The sequence below is a fragment of the Hippichthys cyanospilos genome, chromosome 19 (assembly GCF_059441005.1).
Source record: "Hippichthys cyanospilos isolate Australia breed blue-spotted pipefish chromosome 19, RoL_Hcya_1.0, whole genome shotgun sequence".
NCBI lineage: Eukaryota > Metazoa > Chordata > Actinopteri > Syngnathiformes > Syngnathidae > Hippichthys > Hippichthys cyanospilos.
Genome location: NC_142387.1, coordinates 12,731,895 through 12,756,076, shown reverse-complemented (window position 1 = coordinate 12,756,076; position 24,182 = coordinate 12,731,895). Strand labels below are relative to the sequence as shown.

The 24,182-nt window shown below is 38.3% G+C and overlaps 1 protein-coding gene across 4 annotated transcripts in view; it reads left to right on the top strand.

The window, feature by feature from the left end:
• Nucleotides 1-4,233: 4,233 nt before the first annotated feature.
• The window catches only part of eya1 (EYA transcriptional coactivator and phosphatase 1), a 51,086-nt gene continuing 31,137 nt past the window's right edge, over nucleotides 4,234-24,182 (top strand). For 3 of the 4 annotated variants that reach the window (XM_088402239.1, XM_088402238.1, XM_088402236.1), the window contains exons 1-8: nucleotides 4,234-4,305; nucleotides 4,591-4,658; nucleotides 6,861-6,937; nucleotides 12,405-12,470; nucleotides 12,563-12,926; nucleotides 19,510-19,571; nucleotides 21,700-21,830; nucleotides 23,867-23,944. In XM_088402239.1, coding sequence (XP_088258365.1) covers nucleotides 21,704-21,830; nucleotides 23,867-23,944 — 205 coding nt within the window. In that variant the 5' untranslated portion in view covers nucleotides 4,234-4,305; nucleotides 4,591-4,658; nucleotides 6,861-6,937; ... (2 more) ...; nucleotides 19,510-19,571; nucleotides 21,700-21,703. Of the gene's footprint in view, nucleotides 4,306-4,590; nucleotides 4,659-6,860; nucleotides 6,938-12,404; nucleotides 12,471-12,562; nucleotides 12,927-19,509; nucleotides 19,572-21,699; nucleotides 21,831-22,218; nucleotides 22,285-23,866; nucleotides 23,945-24,182 lie in introns of all 4 variants that reach the window. The other variant, XM_088402237.1, reaches the window with a different exon arrangement.

Here is a 24,182-nt window from a genome sequence, read left to right as displayed (position 1 = left end):
ATCTGTGCAATAAATATATTTATCATCTTGTGTGCACTAAAATTCTTTTAGAGATCCTGGAGGAGTTCTAGTTCAAGTCCCCGTCTAATGAAGGCGCTACCTTGCGGGCGAGGAGATTTCTCCAAATGACACTAATTTACATATGATGCATTTAGCCAGGAGGAGGCCTGGCTAATTCTATTTGGATATTTTTCCTTTCTTCTTTCTTTTTTTCTTTTTGTTTTAGGCATCATTAGCAGCTCACTCAAATCTAATTCTTCCAATTTCATCAGGCCCATCTTGGAAAAGCCTCGGCGAGCTCATCAGAGAGGAGCGTTTATTGCTAAGTGTTCTCTATTGCATTAGCGCGCAATAAAGTGGCCCGGGGACGGCCGTCGACGTTTATGCGCAATCTAGTTAACACCGGGCCCATTCGCTCTTTATTGGGACGCAATCAATTTTTATTCATTTTAAAAGCCAGCGTGGCTTTCTTTCATTGTGCTGCCCAGCCCCCGCCGCCAGCTTATTATACCTTAAACTTATTACGGGCTTGTTTAGGCAAAATGCTAATGTTTGTAGCGGCGGGATCCTACTCATGGTTCTTGTAGTACAGCCTTTTTCTCATAAAATACTTTTATTTATGTTTTGTTGCCCTAAAAATGAACAATTTTGATCAATTTTATCAGTCACTAGTTTTGCCCTACTTGCGGTTTTACAGTATCTATTGTACTTTATTTTTCAATGGTGATCTTGTTGCAAATATGAATGTATTGTATGTTTATTACCTTATAGATCAGGTGATCAACATTTTTTTAAGGAGAATAGCAACATTGGACAGATAATCAGCTTTCTTTAAACAACTGTCATCTCCTAATGTCGTATTTACTTGTGTAAAAAAAAAAATAGATAGCAAGAAAGGTTTATTAAGTAACAAACTAGCTAGCTACAGTAGATGATAATAGCTTGTTACCAAAATATCTAACCAGGTAACTAGCTAGTAGGTAGTAGTAGTAGTATATATATATATATATATATATATATATATATATATATATATATATATATATATATATATATATATATATATATATATAATACCATTGTAAAAATATATGTTGTATTCCTATATATGTATATTTGTGTTGTCCAGCAAATGTTTTTCAGTAATCGCAAAACTCAAGGTTGTATTAATTTAAATCTTGGAAATAATGTAAAATTAATAATACATATATGTATAAATGCATATACATATAATATGTACTGATAAAACTCCTTTGTAAATCTAAATACAGTAGTTCTGCATAAAATTACAGCACCAAGTTAACACTTCACCTTAATTTGCCTCTTTACGTAAGGCACTGAAAAGTGATCTGCCCTCAGCAGGAATCCGCCATTAGTTGTTGGAACGTGAATCATACTCTGTGTGTGCATCTTGGCGTGTGTGTGAGAGTGTGTGTGTGTGTGTGTGTCTGCAAGATAATTAGAGTGCTTAAGTGCTAAGATAGATACGCTCTTCCTCCTCCTGTCTTTAATGGCTCCCATTTGACTGCTGTGTTGTATCAGGTGTACCCTTCAGGAATGGAATAACTTACTATATATATTATATATATATATATATATATATATATATATATATATATATATATATATATATATATATATATATATATATATATATATATATATATATATATATATATATATATATATATATATATGTATGTGTGTGTGTGTGTGTGTGCATTGCATTGCCACAGCCTCATCCCTTATTTGAAAAATTAACATTTTATCATGGGTGGCCCTCAGAGCCACCTTTTGCATTTAATGGAATTACCCCATAATGAAAACCGTCCCTAATGAGATCAATTTGAATTATTTAACAGTATGGTGGCCAATTTGAGGGAGAGAGGCGGCGTCGTGAATTATGCATGCCGGGCCTTTTTCAATTCATCACCTCTTCCTTTTGTTCAAGGTGCAATTTATTAAGTGCATTCGCATCTGCCGACGTCGATGGCGCTGGAGATACGCCGAGGCCCAGGGGTGATTCGGAAGCGCGCCCAAAGTGCTCAGGAGTCATCGGACACCGTCGGTCTCATTGATTCATTAGCATGTCCGCGCACTCCTGCGAAACGTACAAAAAAATGACTGGATTTTGTCTGCGCACCTAAAGGCGAGCTAAGAAATCCGATTCTTGCCGATAACGATCTTCTGCTGTTTCTGTATCGCAATTAAGCTCCCCTCGTCCGTGCGCCCGTTAATGGCGTTTGGTAGGCGGGGTAAAATAGAAGGGTAAAATTCTACAGTCAAAGCAGAGCAAGTCAGGTGAAAAGAATGTCATTGCAGTCCCGATTAATAATTCAAGGCCAATGCGGGGATTGCGCCAGGCAGGGTTTCAGCCAGGGCGTCATTTTGAAAATTGCATAGTCATCGCGCAAGAGATGACTGCGCATCTCCGCTCCCTCTCTACGACTTATTACGTCTAAAATAATGCTAACAAAAAAAAAGGAGCAAAGGGAAAATATGGCATTTGCAAATTACATTGACTGTCACTGGCTGTCTGAGATATAATGTTGCTAGCCTAGTAAAAATTCATCTTTCAAAAGCTGCATTACAGTCAACATTTACACTATAAAAACACATAGCCGTATTATGGACATAAACGGATTGAAGCAAAATATATCGAAACCAATTTTTAGGGGTGTCTTGCTTCCATTTTGTCTTGCTCATTAAAAGCCTTGCATTATAATCAGATTTTACACTCTAAAAACAGGGTCAAAAATAAGCCGATAATTGATCCTAAAAGGACTGAAGTAAAATTGTTAAATTGAAACAATTTTCAGGGTTATTTAAACAAGCCAATTTTTGATATTGTCAAATAGAAAACGACAATTTTTAAGGGTGGGAATTTCTTTTTGCCTTTCTCTGCATTTTAATCAAAATTTACACTAAATATGGTTATTGAGGTTGTCATCTACAAAACGGCAATTATTAGGGCTGTGTTTTGCAAAATAAACCAGAAAGTTGGATCAAAGTGACCCAAATATTGGGTCAGATCTTTTTTGACCCAACTTTGGGTTATTTTTAACCCAACGATCTTGTTTTTCCTATTAGTATCTTTTGTAAAAATGTAACTACAAAAAAAAATCTGACTATTACGATTTTGTATTTAATGCAATGATACGGCGCAAATATTTGGCTAATGGCTAACAGCGAATAGCGTTAGCAAAACAAATTGACGTTATTGCAATTTCACTTTGGAAAGTTTCGTTTTTCTCACAGAAAAACAGCATGTCGTTCAATTGTGATGCTTTCAAGGTGCCTTCAGCCCAGGTGCAGCTGCAGCCGACGAACAAACCCCTTAATTACAAACCCCCCCTTTCCGATAAGTCCCATTCAATGACCTCTCTTAATTGCGGTGGACCGGCATTACCTGTTCCGTGCTCTATTCTTCCACATTGTTTCCCAGGCAACAGCAAGGTTTTTTTTTTTTTTCCTGACCTACAAAAAGTTGCTACTCCTGTAACCGAATCCCGGCGAGGCGCTTGTTTCCATGGCAGGCTTGCTCCGCTATTTATATCTCTGTCGCTCGCTAACTGGCACCGAATGTTGATTAATGTACGAGAAGGTCTCACTTGCTTTCCGAAGAACGGAAAAAGCCCACCAAGGATGCGCGGTTTTCGGGCAAACTCTTGTAACAAAAAGTCATGTTCATGTTGGCGCGCGAATCCATGAATGGAATTTCTTTGTTGGGGTTTTGAAAAGCAAAGACGTGCTGAGCTTCTGGCGCTTGGTAAATCATATGTACAAATTCCACTCGCTGTGGGAGCCCTAATCTAAATGTCCATCAGAGAATCAGCTGTATTAAAAGATATTTGAGAAGTTTACAAGGGAATATGATTTGAAAATGTACAAGATTCTGATGACTTGAATTGTGATGCTAAACTTCTTTTCTACAGCAGCTCTAATTTAAAAAGCTTAAAAAAAAGTTAAAGAAAAAGTCTAACCAGCATAATCACAGGGGATTCATTTAATTAATTTATTTATAGGTTGTCAAAAAAACATCAATGTTTGTGTTTTTATCCCTCGTGGAAAAAAGCTTTAATATTGTATTTTATAAAGTTACAGAGAGATATTTAAATAGAGTATGAAACAGGAAAAATGTTTGTGCGTAATTATCTACTAATACTAAATTAAATTGTGCCTTCTGCTATTCTCAATTTGGCCACTCAGGGGCAGTATTATAAAATACTGTACAGTCAAGCAAACAAACAAAGAAGAATAGATTTTTTTAATCTACTACTACACTCCAACTACCACGTAAATACAGTAATGTTTCTTATTGAAGGAAAACTCTACGCATTTATGTACTTTTATGTATTTTTTCTATAAATCTTGTTTTACCTCATGCGTGTATATATTCGTTGGATGCAGGATTAGAAAATCGTAAATATTTACGCTAGCGTTAGCATGTCAACTGCGTTTTCAATTCATATTAGCATTAAGCTAACCAGACTAATTTGATGAAGAGCTATGTCGTTTAAAATAAACAACGTGGAATAATTATCTTTGAAAATAAACAACGTGGAATAATTATCTTTGTTTTATGCTTAGTTTCACAGTGTACATGAACTCTACGCGGCTATATTGAGATCTTCACTACCAAACTGCTGTTCATTCAAGTAAGTTTGAAATGTTTATACTCGCAAGTCAAAGCAAAAATTCGACCTGTAACGGCCCACGAGTTTCCTCATTTTTCAATCAGCGTGGCTCATTTTTAGCATTAAAATTCAGATATATTGACGTGTTGCAGGAATTAAAATACATAAAACTGCTGCATGGTGTTATCTATGCAAATTCAGCTCGGACTGTCCCCCTTACAAGTGATGATCATTTATTTTACACTTACAGTGACATATCTCAAAGCAAATTCTGCCCTCTTTTGTTTGCAATGTTAGCCAGCGGACCGCAGTTTGGCTTGGGCCCAACACGAGTGGCTTCCATCAGGCCAATTCAAACAGACGTTTGACCCCAGACATTTGCCTAATGTGTTTTTGTTGTGTGGACTCCCCGGCTTCGCAAATGTCTCCGTGGCCTCACTACTGGGGGTTCGCCGGCGCTCCGAGACGCCCCCGAGGAGTCTGCCGCGTAGAGGGCCAGACCCCGTACGTACGGCGGCAGCCGGGGGCCCCCGGAGCTCGTCTGACCCCGAGCGCGTAAGGCTAGGCAGCTGCGCGGACGAGACGGCGGGCGGGGAGCGGCGCATTGCTGGACGTCCTGCTCGTACAAATCAGAAACTCGACAGTTGGGCCCAGCCCCGACAAATGCTGCCATTAGACGGGCGTTGACAATTTATTACCAAAACCGATTGGTATTTAGGGTGCAGCTGATTCAGTTTTAGTGGAATTCCCACTAGCGCCTGTAAACCTGGATAATTTTTTGGTAATTGCAAAATTTGCTGAGCTCAGCAAGATGTCCCTCAGCTTCTATGCGAAGTTTAGCTTTCGCGCTGTTTTTCTTTCTTAAGCTTGCACCGGGGACGCACAGCCTTCTCCAACAATGAATTCCATGCATGTTTATATATTTTTTAATACAGAGCACACCCTCTGCACACCCTTGAATTAGAAAAAAAAAAAGTTAAAACAATGCTTTTTAACAAGGCCTAATTTAAGATTTTCTGTTCATGTTTCAATCCTCAAAACGCCACAGTTGGAGAAAATTTTGTCCCACAATCTGTGATGAAAAATAATTGAACTCATTAAATGGTACTTTCCAATGTTAGTATGTAAAAAAAAAAAAAATCACATTTTGCCACAGTTACCCCACTAACCCCTAACCAGAGTCTTGCGCCATCTGTGTGTGATTTGTTAAACTTTTGAACTACATTTGTAGTGGTAAGTCTAATTGTGTTTTACTGCGCAATTCCATAACATAGATCATGTAACCATCCATTTTATTTCTAGCTCATGTGATGGAAAATTTCATCACTTCTAATAATGAACATCTGTATAAAACTTAACAAAATAAACGTCACAAAGGAGTGATTATAACTTAATTTTGCAATAAGTTGCTTCAAGTTGCATTTAATTTGCTCTTAATTTGACAAGAAATATATATGTTTCCTATCACAACATTAAAAAACATTAAATATATTTTTTAACCTTTTCTTCCATTTTTCCTCCATCCTTATCAAATTTAATTTTTGTTTGTTTGTACGAAAGGTTATTGTATTTTTAAAAAATTCCACAGACAAATATAAGTTTGTCATCAAGGATTATTTTATACCAGTGTTTCTCAAAAATTTTTAAATTATGTACCCTCTGTGATTTTTTGTTGTTGTTGTTGCGCCAAGTACCTCTTAACCAGCTCAAAGCAATTTTAGATGAAACAAAAATGACTTAATAAATTCCTGCATCCGATTCATAAAATTTTGGAACTACATTTTTCGTGGTCACGCTAGACATGTTTTACTGAGCATCCTCAATTTTATTTCTCATCTGCTGGAAAATTGCACCACTCTTACGATTTTTTGCAAAGGAGCCACTATTGCTATAATTTTGCAATACGGTGATTCATGTTCCAATTATTTTGCTCTTAATTTGAAAAGATGTGTAGCATTCCATTCACAACATTATGAAACATTACATCTTTTTTGTTTGTTTGTTGAAATCTCACGTACTCCTCAAACTGTTCAGAACCGGTTTGTACCATACAAACTTTTTGAGTATTAGGTGGCCAAACTTCCGAAATGTTTCCATTTCTCTCCCTTGCAATCGTCATGACAAGCCGAAATCCGCCGTCTCGCCGGCTGATCGCAAATTTCAAATTGTGCGACACCGCCATCTACGGGCAATCGTGAGTCATAACAATTTTGCATTTCACAGGTAGGTTCCCGGAGAGAAAGAAGTAAACGGGCGCATTCCGTTGGCCGAGGACAGGCATCGAAAATCACGGAAATGAGGTAATGACTTTGGGCTCCTCCGGTCGGTTTGTCGATGTTGTGCGCATAACGCATGTCACGGTGATGGCTCATTGGGAGTAATAGCTCTCCACAGTGTGCTTGTTTAGCCTTCAGAGAGCCGTCAGAAAGTAATAAACTATCTGTCGGAGACCTTCCCCGAGTGCGTCTCAAAGGTCATAAAGCACAATCTGGAGTCTCATCAGGGATAAATGTGTCATCTTCGGCTAAACACTGTTCCGGAACGGACTAATCAAAACATCATCTCCTTGTTGTGTTTGGAAGCAAAATTGTCTGGCTCGCTCTCCGCTTTTTAAAAGCCAACGCCGTCCTCGCCGAGAGGTAGATAAGCGATGCTTATGTTTTGGGCTTTTCTCGCTGAACTTTCATTCGCCACTTGAAAGCACTTCACTTGCTTCTAATTTACCTTGAGGGTTCTGTCTGCACTCTCGGATTCTTCGTTCCGCGCTTCGTGACAGCTTATCATTAAAAGATCGTTGTTGGGCTCTTAAGACAGCTCGGAACAGCGTGGATTTAAGTAAGAGTGCGGGTCAAATTGACCCACCTTTTTTTGCTTGTCTAATAAAAAAATACATTGATTTCACACATTTTGCATTTAAAATAGACATTGCATATGTATATATATTTTTTTTTAAGTATAATGCAGTTAGTGGTAATGTTATCATTAAACATGCCCGGGTCAAATTGACCCAGGAGAATTATTGGTGTTCCTGTAGAATGAACAATTTACTCAGTCTGGCATTTTTTTAAAGTCCGCCCCCCCCCAAAAAAAAAACCAACAACATAAAAACAAGTAAGAGTCATTACTACTCTGCCAAATATTACAATGGTGTTGCTAACATTTTCAGCTTACAAAATGGATCAATTTGACCCAGAATCATTATTGTCGATTCAGTGAAATGGAGAATTTGCCCATTCCAAAGATTTTAGTTTTCATTCAGATTCGATTTCATTCAATTCTATTATTTTACTCTCTCAAATATTACTATGTTGTTTGTGTGTGTGTGTGTATGACATCAGTGCTTCTCAATTATACGTTGCAAGGCCCCCCCCCAGGAAAGAGATTACCTTTCACGACCACCCACCCACCCACTTGCCGCACCGACTATATACCATATATCATGTTATTATTTTACATAAAATTGTGTAGGTATACCAAAAACTGTACTTTTGTTAACATTAATCAGAGAAAAATCAACATACATCAACTTTCAACTTCTTTTAAATCTTTTTTTTTAGCAGTGCTTAGGTTACAGGTTAGTCTAAAACTGAAAAAAATAACCCGGTGCAACAAAGTGTCTGAAAAAAAGACGCCAATCATTATTTTATCGTAATTACAGTCTAGATTGCAAACCAAAGCACCCCTCTGCCCCCTCCCCCCCGAATCACACACAGTAATTGAATTTTAAAATTTTATCCCACTAAATAATGTAATTGCCATGAAAAAATTCCATCCGTCAGGCTCAAAGTTTTATATCTAGTTTTTAAGATTTTACCCTTTCAACTGTGTCAATACGAGCCCCATTCTATTTTCGGGGCCATCCAGTAGCTGTCAGAGGGGCTTTGACATCGCGCTGGACCTGGTCTTGAATTTCCCTTTGTCATCAGTGCTGCTCCGCTGAACCAAGGATGTGTCACTCCATGTCCAGCTTTTATTTTCATTCGGAAGCGGCCCGAGAATATCCAGTACCTCGCACTTATTGAGCATGCAGACAAATGGCCTGTCCCGCGTCTTTTTTTTTTTTTTGCCACGGGGGCGAGGCGAGGAGCTTGCGCTTTCGCCTTTAACCAGGTAATGTCTGTGTAAATATATCGCCGTTGTTATTCCATCCAGACCGGTCCGCAGTTCAGATTTCTCCTCTCGGTGTGAGACGGCAACATTAAAAAAAAAAATTTGTGATGTGTGTGACACTGAGCAAACACTGAAGTGGTTCTAAGCAAACAAATTTGCGGCATATACATAAAAAAACATTGCAACCGTGTCGCTGAGAGTGTTAGGGTTCTGCTTCATTCACACCAGTTTTGATTTGCTTGTCACATCGTTTTTTTTTTTTTTTGCTCCATTTACGCAATTTATGCAGACATTGTCAAAGCGAGTCAATTCAACACATTAAATGTAGATTTTAGATCAGTGGTTCTCAACCTTTTTTTCTGTGATGTACCCCCTGTTAAATATATTTTCAGCCAAGTACCCCTAAAGCATTTTTTTATTGAAAAAAAAAGACTTAAAACATGCCATCAGTGTCTGGTTTATTCAACTTTAGACCTTTTTAAACTTCATTTATATTGGTCCACAAAAAATAATCAAAAATGTCCTTCTTTTGGATCATAGAAGAAATCTTATCAAAAAGAAATAACATAATTATAGATCAATATTGTTCCACAATTTTTTTAAAGTGTTAAAACTGTTCTCAAAAACAAATCATTATAAATAAATATTTGTCCACAGAAAAATATTCAACATAAAACGTCCTGTTTTGGGGTTACAATAGAGATCTGTTCACAAAAATAAATCATTAACTTTATTATTAATAAATATTTGTCCCCAAAAAATAATCAACATAGAGTGTCAGACCTGTTCTCACAAAGAAATAATAAAAAATACTTACAGTGTCCTCTTTTGGGATCATTGTAGAGCTGTGTTCACAAAATAAATCATTAACTCGACAGGTAACGAGAGGTGGCACATGACAAGTTGGGTCGAACCATTCTGGTATGGGGAAGAATCTTGCTTTTTAAAATAATGAATATGAATAACTTACTGAGCATAAAACATTGTTTTATGAATTTATATTTTCCTGAAACAAGAAATTCATTCAGTAATTCCTTTAAAATGATTTTGTTCGTTTGTTTGTCTAATTTAAAACCTCAAGTACCCCCTAAGTTCATTCAAGTACCCCCAGGAATACTAGTACCCCCATTTGAGAACCAAAGTTTTAGATGGTTGTAGCATGGAGGCGGCTTGGAGATGATCATTCATAAAAATAAGCATCTGTAAAAAACCCTTACAAAATAAAAGCATACATTTTTTGCAAAGGAATCACTATAACACAATTTGCCAGTAATTGTTCCAATTAATTTTCTCCTAATTTGAAATGAAAACTGTACTGTTCCTGTCAAGGTATTATAAAAAAAAAAAAAAAAACGCTGTTAAAATCTTAACCGATGCAAACAAGAATAGCTCACAAAACTAGTGGCCAGTATTCCGGACCTAATAAACAATTCCGCATAACTGCAGTGCAAAGCCTAAAATAAGTCTTCCACCAAACTGCCGCTTAAAGACGGAGAGTGTAAAAGCAGCACCTCATTTGGCTGCTGTTCCGCTCGGTTACTTGAGAGCTCCCATCAGTCAATCGAGTTAGTGAGAGCCTGTTCGGCGCGCAATAAACGCCCCACAGAAACCGGAGCCAATGGATTCACCTGCGGGCCGTCCAGACGGATGCAGAAGGGGGTTTGCCGCATCCTTCTCACTCCTACTTTGTTTATTTCTAGTCTAGATAGAAGTGACTTGCTGAGCGATAAAGAATCGGACACAACAATATTTATCACAAATCAACGATCGTAGAATGATCTAAAAGATTTAGATTCAGTGATCATCTTCAGCTTTCTTCTTCCAAGGAGATGAGTTGTAGGTTTCACACATGCCATGCTAATAGCTAGCCTAGCTTCTTACATGGTGCAATTTCTGTAAGTCTCGTAGATAACTGAGTAGCTTCTTCCTTGATATATTTTCTGAGAGTCTCGAAGCTAACAGCTAGCCTAGCTTCTTCAATGATGTATTTTCTGTCATTCTTGAGTATAACAGCGAGTCTAGCGTCTTTCTTTTTGTATTTTCTGAAAGTCTTAACGCTAACAGCTAGCCTAACTTCTTCAGCAGTGTATTTTGTGTAACTCTCAGCTAACAGCGGGCCTAGCTTCTTCATACATATATTTTCGGAAAAACTCAACGCTGACAGTTAGCCTAGCTACTTCAGTGATGTATTTTCTGTCAGTCTCGCAGCTAACAGCTTCTTCCTTGATGTATTTTCTGAAAATCCAAAAGCTAACACTTAGCCTAGCTTCAACAGTGTATTTTCCATAGTCCTCGCAGCTAACAACTAGCCTATCTTCTTCCATGGTGTATTTTCTGTAGATCTTGCAGCTAATAGCAAGCCTAGCTTCTTCAGTGATGAATTTTCTGAAAATCTCAAAGCTAAGAGCTAGTTTAGCTTCTTCAATAAGTGACGCAGCTGACTCCTTGTAATGCTTCTTCCATGAAGTATTTTCAGAAAGTCTTAAGCTAACAGCTAGCCTAGCTTCTTCATCTATGTCTTTTCAGCGACAACTCAGGTTCGATCGTTTAAGGCTTCCGGAAGATCGTTAGTGTTTAAACGCCGTCATCACTCGTTCGCGGGGGACCCAGTTGCCAACACAGCTTTCCATTATTTTAGCCGTTGGTGTTCTTCTTCTGTCACCACCTCTTTAGCGTAATGAATGTTCGATTTCAGCTTTCTCGGGGAAGCTTTTTTTGGGGAGGCCTCATTCACAGATTCAACGGATGACATACTTTTGCAAAATTCATAACCGGATAAGAAAAGGCGAGTTATTTGAGAAACAGCTTGAGCAAATCACCAATTTGGGGCTGATCAGTAGCAGCTTAACGCTGTTGAAACAATAACCCAGAGTGGACAGAAGGCGCACAGACGCCGCGCCAACGTGTTGACGGAAGACTTCCACTAGGCCTGAGCCGCTCCGCCCGGGCCGCTGTTAAAACTCCAGCTCACCCGGCCCCTTAGAGCTAATGACCTAAACCCTTGTTTACCCTCCCGGGTCCTTCTGCGGAGGAGAGAAATTCAATGGTGACCTACGACATACGGGGGAAGAGAGCTAAGAAAATGGGGTTTGTGTGCGTTGGGGGTGGGGGGTGGACCCTCGGGGACTTAGCCTCCACTGATACTATCTGGAGAAGACCCCCATGCTTAAAGTCGTGACTATCCCGGACACCCGGTGTGTAATAGGAGTGGGAATGGCAGGAAAGGTCATAAAATTATCTTTATTTTTTAACTAGTGCGATATAGTTCACACTAATGCCTCATCACCAGTCAGTTTGCACACATGCACCTTACAAATCCTGCACAGTGCAGGAAATCTGCTAACTTTGCTTTGAATTTTATTGCCAAGCTGCTGAATACATAATAATTTACACTACATGAGATCAAAAGGGGTGCGTAGCTTCATAAGTGTGGAAAAGTAAGGCCAGATTTTTTTTGCGCTGTTTTTTTAGGGTGTGTGCGTCAGAGGGTACACCTTTATTTGAGTGTCAAAAGGACTTGAAAAGTTTGGCAAACAGTGCTCGACTTGGTTTTGACTTTTACAGTGGTGAAAGGGGTGCGCCAACTCTGTTTTTAAGTCAAAAGGTGTGCATGGTTTAAAAGATTTGGGTAAAAAGTTTTTTTTCTGTTTTTTTTAGGGTGCATGTGTTGGAAATCGGGTACGCCATCGTTGTCAAGAGGTCAAGGGGTGCGCGGCTGAAAAGGTTTGCTAAAAACTGACAGATTCGGTTTGACCAAAGTCGAGCAACTTTTCTGCTTTTTTTTTTTAAGCCACAACCTCTCCCTCCCTTCCCAGTCCACCCCTCTTCCTCCCTCCTTTCTCTCCCTCCCTCTCTCTCTCTCTCTTTTTTTTCCCTCGTCCACTTCCTCCGAGACACACACCACTCGTCAGCGCCTGCAGCGGTGATCAACAACTCTCTCCGTTCTCGCTGGACCTGAGGTACCGCACTGGCTGGCGGCAGTGTGTGGGGTGCGCTCCATGGCTTCCCAGGCTTAAAATGAAAAAGAAAAAGGCGCCTTGTAAAGTTTCATCTCCGTCAGAAATCATGCCGGAGATTCCGGGAGGAGAACTTTTTTAGAACATTGGATCTTTCTACAATTTTTTTTTTGGTTTGTTTATGAAGAAGGGATAAAGACACAAGGATTCAAGCGTAATTATTGTGAGTATGACACTTTATTTTACATTTTATTGATGTGTCTGTTTGCATAAAAATTAAAAATCATAAATGTGCATGTTCACTAGGAAGGTTGAAGCAAATTAAAATGTTAACATTTCAAAGTGTGCCGGATTTACACATTATCTTAAAAAAAAAAAAAAATTCTAATAATGTTTTTAATTGTTACAGCAATTGTTTTTTCTTCATTTAAAATAAGCACTCATGTTTAAAGCGACTAGTCAAATTTAAATACGAAAGTTTGAATATGACGTTACTAAGCAATTCCGTCAGTTGTTTCCACATATATCTAAAAAACTGTGTAGAGTGAAAATTTATAAATGATTCACTCATTAATAATAGTAATAAAATAAAACGTTTTTTTTATTACAAAAAATAGAAAATGAAAATAGTGCACATATTGACAATTGGAGCCAATAATGACATTGAAAAGAGTATTCATGATTTTCCTTTCTTTTTTCGGACACGATTGAATAATTAAACACACCCGGCATCATTATTTCTTTCCAATGCCACCATAGGGTCACATAGCAAAAAGCGCAGTCCGAATAGCTCCCAAGTGGAAGCTCTTGACATTTTACACCATCTGCTTCGGCCGCGGAATGCGGCGAGGAGACCCCGAGACTGAGGGCCGCGATTCAGCCGCGTCCCCCGTAAAGACGACACACACGCTCACACACGCGGTGTAATCACGCGCTCCTATAATTGAAGGGGTTTCACGTTAGCGGGGAAACTCCTCTCCCTTTTTTCATCCTTCTTTAGTTCCCTCCGAGGTGTGAGATGAAAGGAGTGGAAGCAACGGTGGGCAACCTGTGGCGCGTGGGCCACGTATGCTGTGTAAAACCCCCAAAAGAGCTAATTGTAAATTTCCTACGCCTCTAGGAGGGCTAATGGGGATAGCGGGATTGTTTTGCACCCCTCCCTCGGCGCTAAACAAACAGCACAAGCTGCTACCATTCACCGGCACAATAACCTTATTTATCCAATTAGTGCGTATTTGCTCGACTGGCTCTATATGCACAAGCAGGAGCGGTTGGTATTGTGGGTGCAGAGAATGGCGGTGGGTGGGGGGGCGGGGGCAAGTCGTAAGTGGGATGATTTAGCAGCACAGGGGTTGTTTACTAAATACCGCCAGGCCTTGTTTTGTTTAGGTTCGGAAATGAGATCGCAAAGACAGCAAAAAAAAATCGGAGGACGCGGGCGCGCAAATTGGCTAACCCATGAAAATGTCATTCTCAGGTTAATATTCAAATGGAAAAGAAAAACACAGATAACAAGTTGTTATTTTCTTTTGACGAAATGATAACAATATTCCTGAATTCAATATATTTTTTCACCCTCTTGTTACATTTATTGTCCCTAGGTCACTTTTTATTTTCCCTCAACAGGCTAAAAACAAACAAAAAAAAAACATCCCAATGAACATATTCATGAGTAAAATGCCATCAAAATTAAATTCATATTTAAATCTCATAATTAACTCCATCATGTAAAGTGAGACTTTTTCTCCATACAGCTTGATTACTCTTGAATACACCTTTTTAATTATTTTGTTGACTTTGAAATATATCAAATTCATTCACAACTAGAGAAAAAAACAACTCAATTTTTAAACCATAAGGCATCAACATACTTTCACGTCACTATTTGAAAAAAAATGTACCTCAATAATAGCTAGTGATAAAGACATACTGTGTAAATGCTGCACGATTAATTGGGTTATTTGGTTTATTAAAAAAATCCTGTGCAAAATATTCATTGCTAACTTTAAATCAGTTCTAATTTAAACTTTACATTCATGCAAAAAAAAAAAGCAATTCATAGCTTGTGCAAAAACCACAATCAAGTAGTAAGTAAATATTGTAAACACGTCCTGTACATGATTGAGCTCATTTTGAATTTGTCGATTGTTAAACTCAAATGACTTTGATTTATTGCCAAGCCTTGAAGATTTTCACACCTTTTGGAATTTCTAACTAAGAATCTCCACGACTTTTAAGCAATATTAACCCCTGTAATTTAATTTCAATTATCGTGATCAATATTAATGCCTAAACGGTAATTCAAAGCCTTAATTATCACTCTGGAGACCTTTCAGGAAGTCATCATGATTCAATTTTATGTTCGAGCTCATTAGCAAAGCGCCGCTAATTACTCGTTTAGTTTTTTTTTTTTAAACGACGCCCCCTTTAATCAGCCGCCACCGTTTTGTTTGCTCAGGTTGACGAAAGGCAACCCAAAAGGCGTTCAAATATGCACGCCGGTTTTATTTAATTAGCCTCAACATTTGCATTTTGCAGCCCATCATCCTAAACGGAGCATCAAAAAAAAAAAAAAAAAGAAAAGAAACAGCACTGCACCCCGGCAAAACATCTGTGTCCAATTGTCGTGCGCGTCCACATTCTTTTGCTTGCCCGGCGGATTTATTTTCCCTGGGCCACCATGTGGACTCAGCTGACCAGCTTAAGTGAGGATTAGTCGCTTTAAGGTTCCAATTTTTTTTTTTGATTAAAGAAGTGCAAATCAAAACATGATCATAAATGCCCTAATGATATTAAGTGTCGGCCATGCTCCTTTTTTTTAAGAGCTCTAAACGCTCGCCGCGATATTGTCATAAGCACACTGATGCTAATATTGAAGTGGAGTGACTGATTTAAAAAAAATCAATAGATGCAAAGTTAAAAATGTACCGGTAATTCAATTTCACTTAAAAAAGGCACGTTTTACTAAAAATAACCGCTTTTCACTTTTTAAAAAAAAAATTGTGATGTGGATGACACTCTATGACCTGAAATGACTTTCAATTCACAGCTTTGCATTATTAAGAATTAAGCGCTTGATTTTCTGGGGTTTCCAAACTTTTGACTGCCTCTGTTCATAAAATTCTTTGATTAAAAAAAAAAAAAAAAAAAAAAAAAAAAAAAATATATATATATATATATATATATATATATATATATATATATATATATATATATATATATATATATATATATAAAATACACAATCTCTGATATTAATAATAACCTTGAATGATTATTTTTTTAATTCAAGAAAAAGGCTTTAAAATTCAAATGAAGCTGATTTTGAATTATGAACATAAATGATGCCATAGAAAAATCATTGTTTCATCACATTTCAATATCATTTTGCCGTCGGTTAGAATTTCAAACTGAATGAACTGATTTAAAAATCTAAATAAAGGCTTTGAATTAAGGAGGCTTGGAAAATTCTTAGAAATGTCAACAAAATGAGTAAAATTATTGTTACAGTATTTTATAGTTTCAATTCTAAATTCAGAGGACTGATTTATTGAAAGCAAAAAAACCATACACGATATTGTAAACATCAATCCCGCCATAAACATTTCATGTTCACAATACGTTTTATTACACAACTGGAAGGACTGTAAAAAAGGAATTAAAAAAAAACAAAAAACTTTTTAATGGGAACCCTCAGCACTCAAAGTGTCAGCTTGTGTTTACCTGCAAAACAAACGGCGAGCAAGCGTGACGGGAGCCTGTCGCGGCAGCGCTTCTTCTTCTCCCGTCGTCACGGCGACGCTTCTCCGCCCGCTTTGTTGCCGCTCGGTTAAAAGACGCGCCGGCGCCGACATGAAAGGTGCTTTTTCTTTGGCTTCCACAACAAGTATTTGGGAGGAAGGCCTTTGAAGTCGCTCGTCTTCACGCTTTCTCCTCACCTGGATGCTTTCACCTTCAATGCAACCGCCGCCATTTTGACCAGCTCGTGTGCTGCAGTTTTTTTTTTTCCCCTGCTTTTTTTTATAGTCTTGCTCCATTGAAGACTATTGCGTCTCATTTTTCGCTTTCGTTTACCTTTCTGCTTTGGGAAAATAATTGCAGAAGTCCTTCACCACATCATAATATCCATTAAGCATCGGTAGGCAACATATGGCACGTGGGCCATAAAATGACCCACAAGAGCATTACGTGGCCTGCAAATAGTTATCACATTTAATGAGTTTTCCTTCACCTTTTTTTTTTTTTCATTAAAATGAGTTTAAACTAAGAAAGACTAAATTTGAAAATTTACCTGAAACATTTAATACTAATAATCGACAAGATAAAGTAATACTGACGGAATTATTTGGTAAACAATAATGAACTCATTCAATACCAGCCATTTTGAGACCCTCTTTAACCTTAATGTTTAAAAAATTTCCAAAAAATACAAATGAGTACTTGGTAATGATTGTGTGGACTCTTTTCTTAACTTCATGATGTGGATTTATCAACTGGAATGACTTTCAGTTCACAGCTGTGCATTTTTAATAGATTTTCATTAGTTTTTCCTTAATTGTAGATTAATACTTGATGCAATATATTATGGATAGAAATGTTGATTGAATTGTTTGGTAAACATTTTTTTAAATAAATTAATAGCTGGAATTTGATGTCTTAAAGTGGTTATAAGTTCATTTGACTTGGATGGTGTTTTGCTGATTTATGTTTTATATATTTTTATTTTTTTCGTTATTTTTGGAAAATGTAGTTTTTCAGGAGGGGGTCAACACTTAACTGCAATATTTGTCTATCTTTTCTGCATTTTTTTTAGTAAAAAAAATTAGAGATAAAAAGTAAAACCAATATGTGCAATATTTCTTTAAAATAATAAAAAAATACAATAAAATAACTCATTCAATCCCCAAATCATATTTTTCAAGAGTTTAGACATCCCACCTTAGGCATTTATTTCTTAAAAAATGTAAAAAAAAATACTTCAATCACACTGACAGGATTTACTCTAAGGCGAAACTTTTTTGTTTGTTTGTTTGTGGTTTAAGTCAAGTAATTTAAAGGGATTTTATTTTTTAAATAGGAGCGTTAGGGGGGAAAAAAAAAAATCATTTCCAGACTTACGCTCTTGACCCTGTTTTGGACCCGGAATCCCCACGGTGGGCCCTGAGTCAGCTCTAATATACTGTAGTGTTGTGACCGCGCCGGCGTACGGCCCTTTGGCGCTCTTGATGTCGGACCGAGCTCTGAAATGTAACTGTCAGCTAAAGGAGAGTAATAGAGGCGTCGACGGTGTCATAGGAAACATATGTGGCTCCATATGCTTGCATATGCGCATTGTTTGGAGATGGGCCTCTGAAAGTGCCCTGAGTGTGTGCGTGTGTGCGCGCGTGTGTGTTTGTGGGCGCCCATGCCCCAATGAACTGTGGGCCTCTCAAGAAGACATTCTGTTTTACGATGTCTGAGGGAGCATTTACATATATACAGTGCTGCCTTTGCTCTCATATAATATATATATATATATATATATATATATATATATATATATATATATATATATATATATATATATATATATATATATATATATATATATATATATATATATATATATATATATATATATATATATATATATATATATATATATATGGGGAGTTGTGACATTCAGGCTTTAGAAAGGAAATTCTTTGTGGTTATGTTTGTCTTAGTTTTTGTTTAATTTTACAACAGATATTAAAAATTGACAACAGCTTTCCCCGTAAACTCACACACCCGCTGAACTGCCTTCACGTAGCCCCAGAGGTACACATACCCCCTTTTGAGAGCCACTGTTATAGTGTAATGTGCCAGTTTTTTAATTTTGTAATGTTATTGTATGATATTATCCGTGCCCTTACTTATACAATAGCCTATATTATATCATTTGAACAAAATCTTACAACAAAAATTTAAATTCAACTTTTTTCACTGTAATTCACAATTTCATTATTATCTACTTTTTTCTCTATGATTGAACTATTTTCACGTGTACACTTGTCCAGTAAAATTTCGCCACGTAGCTTCCTCCTAACGAGGAAATAGATTGGATTTTCACAACAATGGCATCGCGTCATTGTTCGCGTCAACCATTTTCAACACTTTAAATTGGTTACTATTGTCCACAAATACCATATATTGGCCAGCGCCATTTGCAAAATAAATAAATAAATAAATTGACCATATTTGGACATGTACATACTGGTCTAAAGCTCTCGCCATGTCGTGTTTTTCCCTCTTTCTGCCACTTTGCTGGCATTGAATGAAGCTTTGAAGTTGTATATTTGTGTGCACTGCTGCCGCCCCCCAGGCCGGGGCAGGCCCGTTTTGGGGGGGTGGGGGGGCAACCCTGACGCTCATTAGGAGCTGTCAGTATCTGGCCGAGCTGGGGTTGCTGATGATTTTCAGATAGTGTCAATTGCACATGAAAGATGTGCTGAGGATGCCCGGGCTGTCACGCTCGACTGGTCGCCCGCTCAACACGTCCCATCTTCCCATCCCGAAAAAACCTGTGATCCCTCACTTCTTCACCCCCCCGCCCCACCACTCCCCTTCTTCCTGCTTACCTTGGCTAAGTCGCTTTGCATGTTGATTGTGAGGGGGTCGGTAATCCGGTTTGCAGCTGTCGTAGGCCCAATGATGAATCGCCTCTCCAGGAGGAAGCAGCAGTGGAGAGAAGGCCTTCTTCTGTCTCGCCGCTTCAACAATAATGTTTTCTCACAAAGCGGGTCTTTTTGTCTCACGCTAACAAGGAGGGACTTTGTTTTTTCCAGGTGGAACAGCTCGGAGGAGGAGTTGCAGGGCTCGGGAGGACTCAGAGGCATCTCGGTGGCAGGTAGGGGCTTGATTTGAATCCATGTTGCATTTGATGTATTTACTGAAGCAAGAGTGCGATACCGGCGCTGATATCTCCAAGATTTGTCCTTCGTTTAGTGATTCAATGATGTTTAAGGTTCTCAACCGTTTTTCAGTGAGCAAAAAGCATTTTTGAGTTAAAAAAAAAAGGACTCAACATGCCATCAGTGTCTGCTAGCACATATTATCAGTATCGTTTTTCATACCCTCCCGGTACTAGAGATTTCAATACAACTGGTGGTGCAACGTTTATAGACAGATAATAATTGTATTGAAAATTCAAACGGGATGCTATTAGCATAGAAGCTAGCATTTATTTACATGAAACATGTTGTGTGCGAAACATCACTCATTCCATAAAAAAACACAGCTAGTGTTTAGCATCTCATAGTGGGCCCAGTTTTTGTAGTTTATGTAGTGTCTCATTAGCCCGTTAGCATAATTGCTATTGATAGTTTTCAAACGTCACGAAAGAACATAGCATTCAAAATCTGTGGTTTACTTTAACCTGGATGCTTGAGAATCTATACAGGGGAAAAAAATAATTATTGTGACATAAGTAGCATGTGCTGCAGGTTATTAGGCTAATGATATGTAAAATAGTCTAATTTACATTTGTTTGTTTTTTTTAATAGATTGCTTTCATTATTATGATTTTTTTAGAGTTTTGTTTATGTGGCGACAACATTTACTCCAGTTATCTGCAGCTCACCATGGCGACCGTCAAGTCCTCCATTGTTTCGCGCCAGTCCCGATCGTTCGGGGCGCACGGCGGAGCTAAACGTTCCGTGCAGTGTTTGGCTTGCTTCTGCGTAAACACGGCAACAATTAAGGCGCTCGCCAGAGCAAACACATCAGGCTCCTCGCCTGCCACTCATCATCCAGGCACGCAGCGCTCGCGGTCTCTCGTAATCAAGCCGGGACGCATCAAACCGGCGAACATCTGGAGACGCGGCGCACTGACAGCGAACATTGAAAGTGCCGCTTGACGTGAGCGGAGGGATGACAAATTGCTTTGTTTGTCGCTGCGCCTCTCATAGCTGACAAATGCTTACAGGGCGTCTGTTTATTTGAAGGAGGCTGTTATAAATCCCCTGTCATGTGGAGATGTTATTTACTGGCATCTTCTGGATCATTTACACACCAAAAACTTTGCACCAATGCGCTTTTCATGCAGTTTTGCTCAATCACACTCCTCAAAATGCTAAGAATTTAAACAACATGCGGTAATATCAACCCCTCACAATTAAAAACAAAAAAACAAACAAAAAAAATTAGCTACGATCATGATTACGTTGAACCCTCTCATGATCATGTGACAAAATAATTTTACAAATGTAGCTACTAACCCTAACCCATCGTAATGTACAAGCTCTTTTTTTCAACAATTAGCATTGCAATGTGAAGTTTAGCAAGTGATTTTCAACACTTTAGATGTTTTAAAAATTTGTAAGAGTAACGCTTAAATGTGTGGACTGATCAATCAGCAAAATACGTTTGTAGAACAATAAGAAATTCACCATATGTGACGTGAATTTGGCCAGACGACAGCGATATAAAAAAGTGAAATTGATCATCTAATGATCAATTAAAATAATGATAAAATAATGTGCAATTTAAACAATCGCAAGAAAAAAAGAATTTGTTATAATTTGCTTTCGCAGGCCACAAAAAATCGCGTGATGGGTCAGATCGGGCATTGAGTTTGACACGCGGTAGAGAGGAAGTCACTTTTTACATTATGAAAATGCGTAGTTAATTTACCAGACCACAGGTAAACTTCTAGTCATAAAGCATTTGCATACGATAATACTCTGGGTTTTGAGTTTTAGACAAAGGCATTTTCACTCGACGATAAAGAATGTCTCTGTGATTGTCATGATTGTTAGTCTACATGTGCTGCTCCACCAGTTTTGTTCAGATCTCTACACCTTTCCTAATGCTAGCTTTTAACGCATCTAGATTTTCTTTCATGAGTTAGCATTTAGCTAGCGGGCTTTCCAAAGGCTAAGTATTGTCGTGGTGCTTTTTTTTGAGGATTAGTTTATCAGTAAACTTCTAGTGTACTATTTAATAATGAATTCATTTGTGGGTTTTTTTCTCTCCAGGTCTATGGAAATGCAGGATCTCGCCAGTCCTCACAGCCGAGTTAGTGGAAGCAGCGAATCTCCGAGCGGTGCCAGCCTAGACAACTCCCACATACATAACAACAATTCCATGACACCCAATGGCACTGAAGGTATGCGCCGAGTTCTCATACTGACTATTAGTTGTGTATTCAAAAGACGTTGGCAGTGTTTGTCCATTTTTTGGACATTTATTGTCCAAGGGGGGGGGGTGATCTTTGTTTGAACATTTTGAGTGGTGGAAAAAATATATTCATCAATGACATAGTTATCACACACACACAGATTTTTTTCGGGCTCAAAAATTGCAAAATTTCAAAAAAAATAATACAAAATAATAATAAAAAAAAACCTACAGGTATTCAGTTCCCTCTGCATGGATGAACGCAAACTGTTTTGCATGAGGTTTTCCCATAGCACAAAGTTGTTGACTCAGGTGATACTGAATGGACACGACTCATGTCACGTGCCATTTTTTTTTTTTTTTCCCCCCGCTCGTAGGTGACAGCATCACAATGCTCACCACCGCAGACTGGTTGTTAGGTTCTAACTCGCAGTCCGCCTCAGGTTTGTCTACTTTTTTTTTTTTTGTAATGAAAGGACAATACTTGCAAGAAGACTTCCCAAATTGAAATTCTCAAAGCGAGGCTTCAACTATTGTACCTTTCATTCAGTCATGCCAGCATGGTTTGCAGTGAACCGATTGGTCCATTTTCATTTGCCTCCAAAACATGCTTTGTTTTTGTGACTGTGTGCTAGTAAACGCATGCACACCAGCATTATTTTTTATCCTTTTTCTTTTTTTTTTTTTCCCCCGCCCGCGTGTTCTCGCAGAGTAACGCCACTCGTCAGCATGTTTCCAAACTGAACAAGCGCAGCGGAAAAAACATGTAGGACATGACAGCCGATGGCTTCTTCGTTTCCGCGGAGCATGACCGCCTTGCCCACATTGTCAATTTGTTTTAGGGAACAAAAAAAAATGGAGGGATTTGAAAGATTCCTGAGCTGTCAGGTAGCTGTGAAATTGTTCTTTACGCATCTATCAGTGAGCTCGGTAATGGAGCCAAGGTCAAAACACGGTCGCTACGCATAACGCTGAATTTATACACCAGCGCCTTTTTCTGACAGTTCAGTTATACTTGGTTGTCATCGCTAAAACAAATCCCGCCGAACGTCATATGAATCATTCGCCAGTGTTTTAAAGCGTTGATTTAGAGTTGTATTAGTCTGCTTGTATAAGATTTTAACTCGGATGCCGCCTCGCAAAGGCCAGATTTACAACGGATCTCAGGGCATTGGTCAGATAAGAATGACTATAACTCCCCGAAATTATGCAAGTTCGAAAATGAACATTTAAAGATGCGCAGGTTAAAATAAGACAACCATAAATCCTCCGAAGTGATGCAGGTAAGGAACAAAAATTTACCAAATGTTTTGACGTGTTTTCACAAATGTGTTTCTGATTTATCAAACTTTGGAACTCCATTTGTAGTGGTATCTTTAAGATTGCGTAACATCACCTCCACCAGTATTATTTCGCTTCGTCTGCCAGAAAATATCGTCACAAATGGCTATATAAAACTGAGCAAAATAAATGCACACATTTTTGCTAAACAGTCAGAATAAAACATTTTAACAAGAGGTTGATTCATGTTCCTATTGATTTGCTCTTAATTTGAAAAGAAAAACATACTGTTCCTGTCACATTCAACATCATTCAATTATGTTTGCTGATACCTGCAGAAACCCTAATACAATCTGATATATGATGATGTATGATAACAGTGATCCACCACAGACCAAAAGAAACCAGGGGACTAAATATGCACAAACTGAGCAGACAAGGAGGCACACCTGAACATGACAAAAGTGGCTGCTGGAACATCGCTGACGAGAACAAGTAGAAATTAAAACCAAATGAGTTGACGAGATGCAATAAAACCAGAAATAATATGAGACAAATCAAATCCAAATCAAAACCACACAGATCAAAATACTAAGTCCAGATAAAACAAACTTCACACCCTCAAAAGTTGTGCAAATTTAAAGTACAACCACAAAAACTCACAGATTTTTTTTTTTTTCATCATTTGTTCATGGTGAATTTGTGTCTTGGTGACTTTTTAATTTTTTTGTTTTTCCCTGGCAGTTAAAAGTGAGCCAATGAGCAGCAGCGACATAGCCGCCTCAGTAGCAGACACCTCGCTGGACAGCTTCTCCGGATCAGGTGAGTTTGCTTGTGTGTGTGTGTCTGAGAGTGTGTGTTTATGTGTGCAGAAACGATTAGTGAGTGATGAGCCCGTAGATGGGTAAGACTGATAAGACGGATCTCAGGAAGCGTTCTTGCCAATAAAGTGTGTGTGTGTGTGTGTTTAAGAACATGACCCTTTGTCAGCGTTTTTTAATATGCTGTGCTCACATGCGTGTGTGTTTGTGCGCGCGTGTGTGTGAGAGTCTGTTCACTG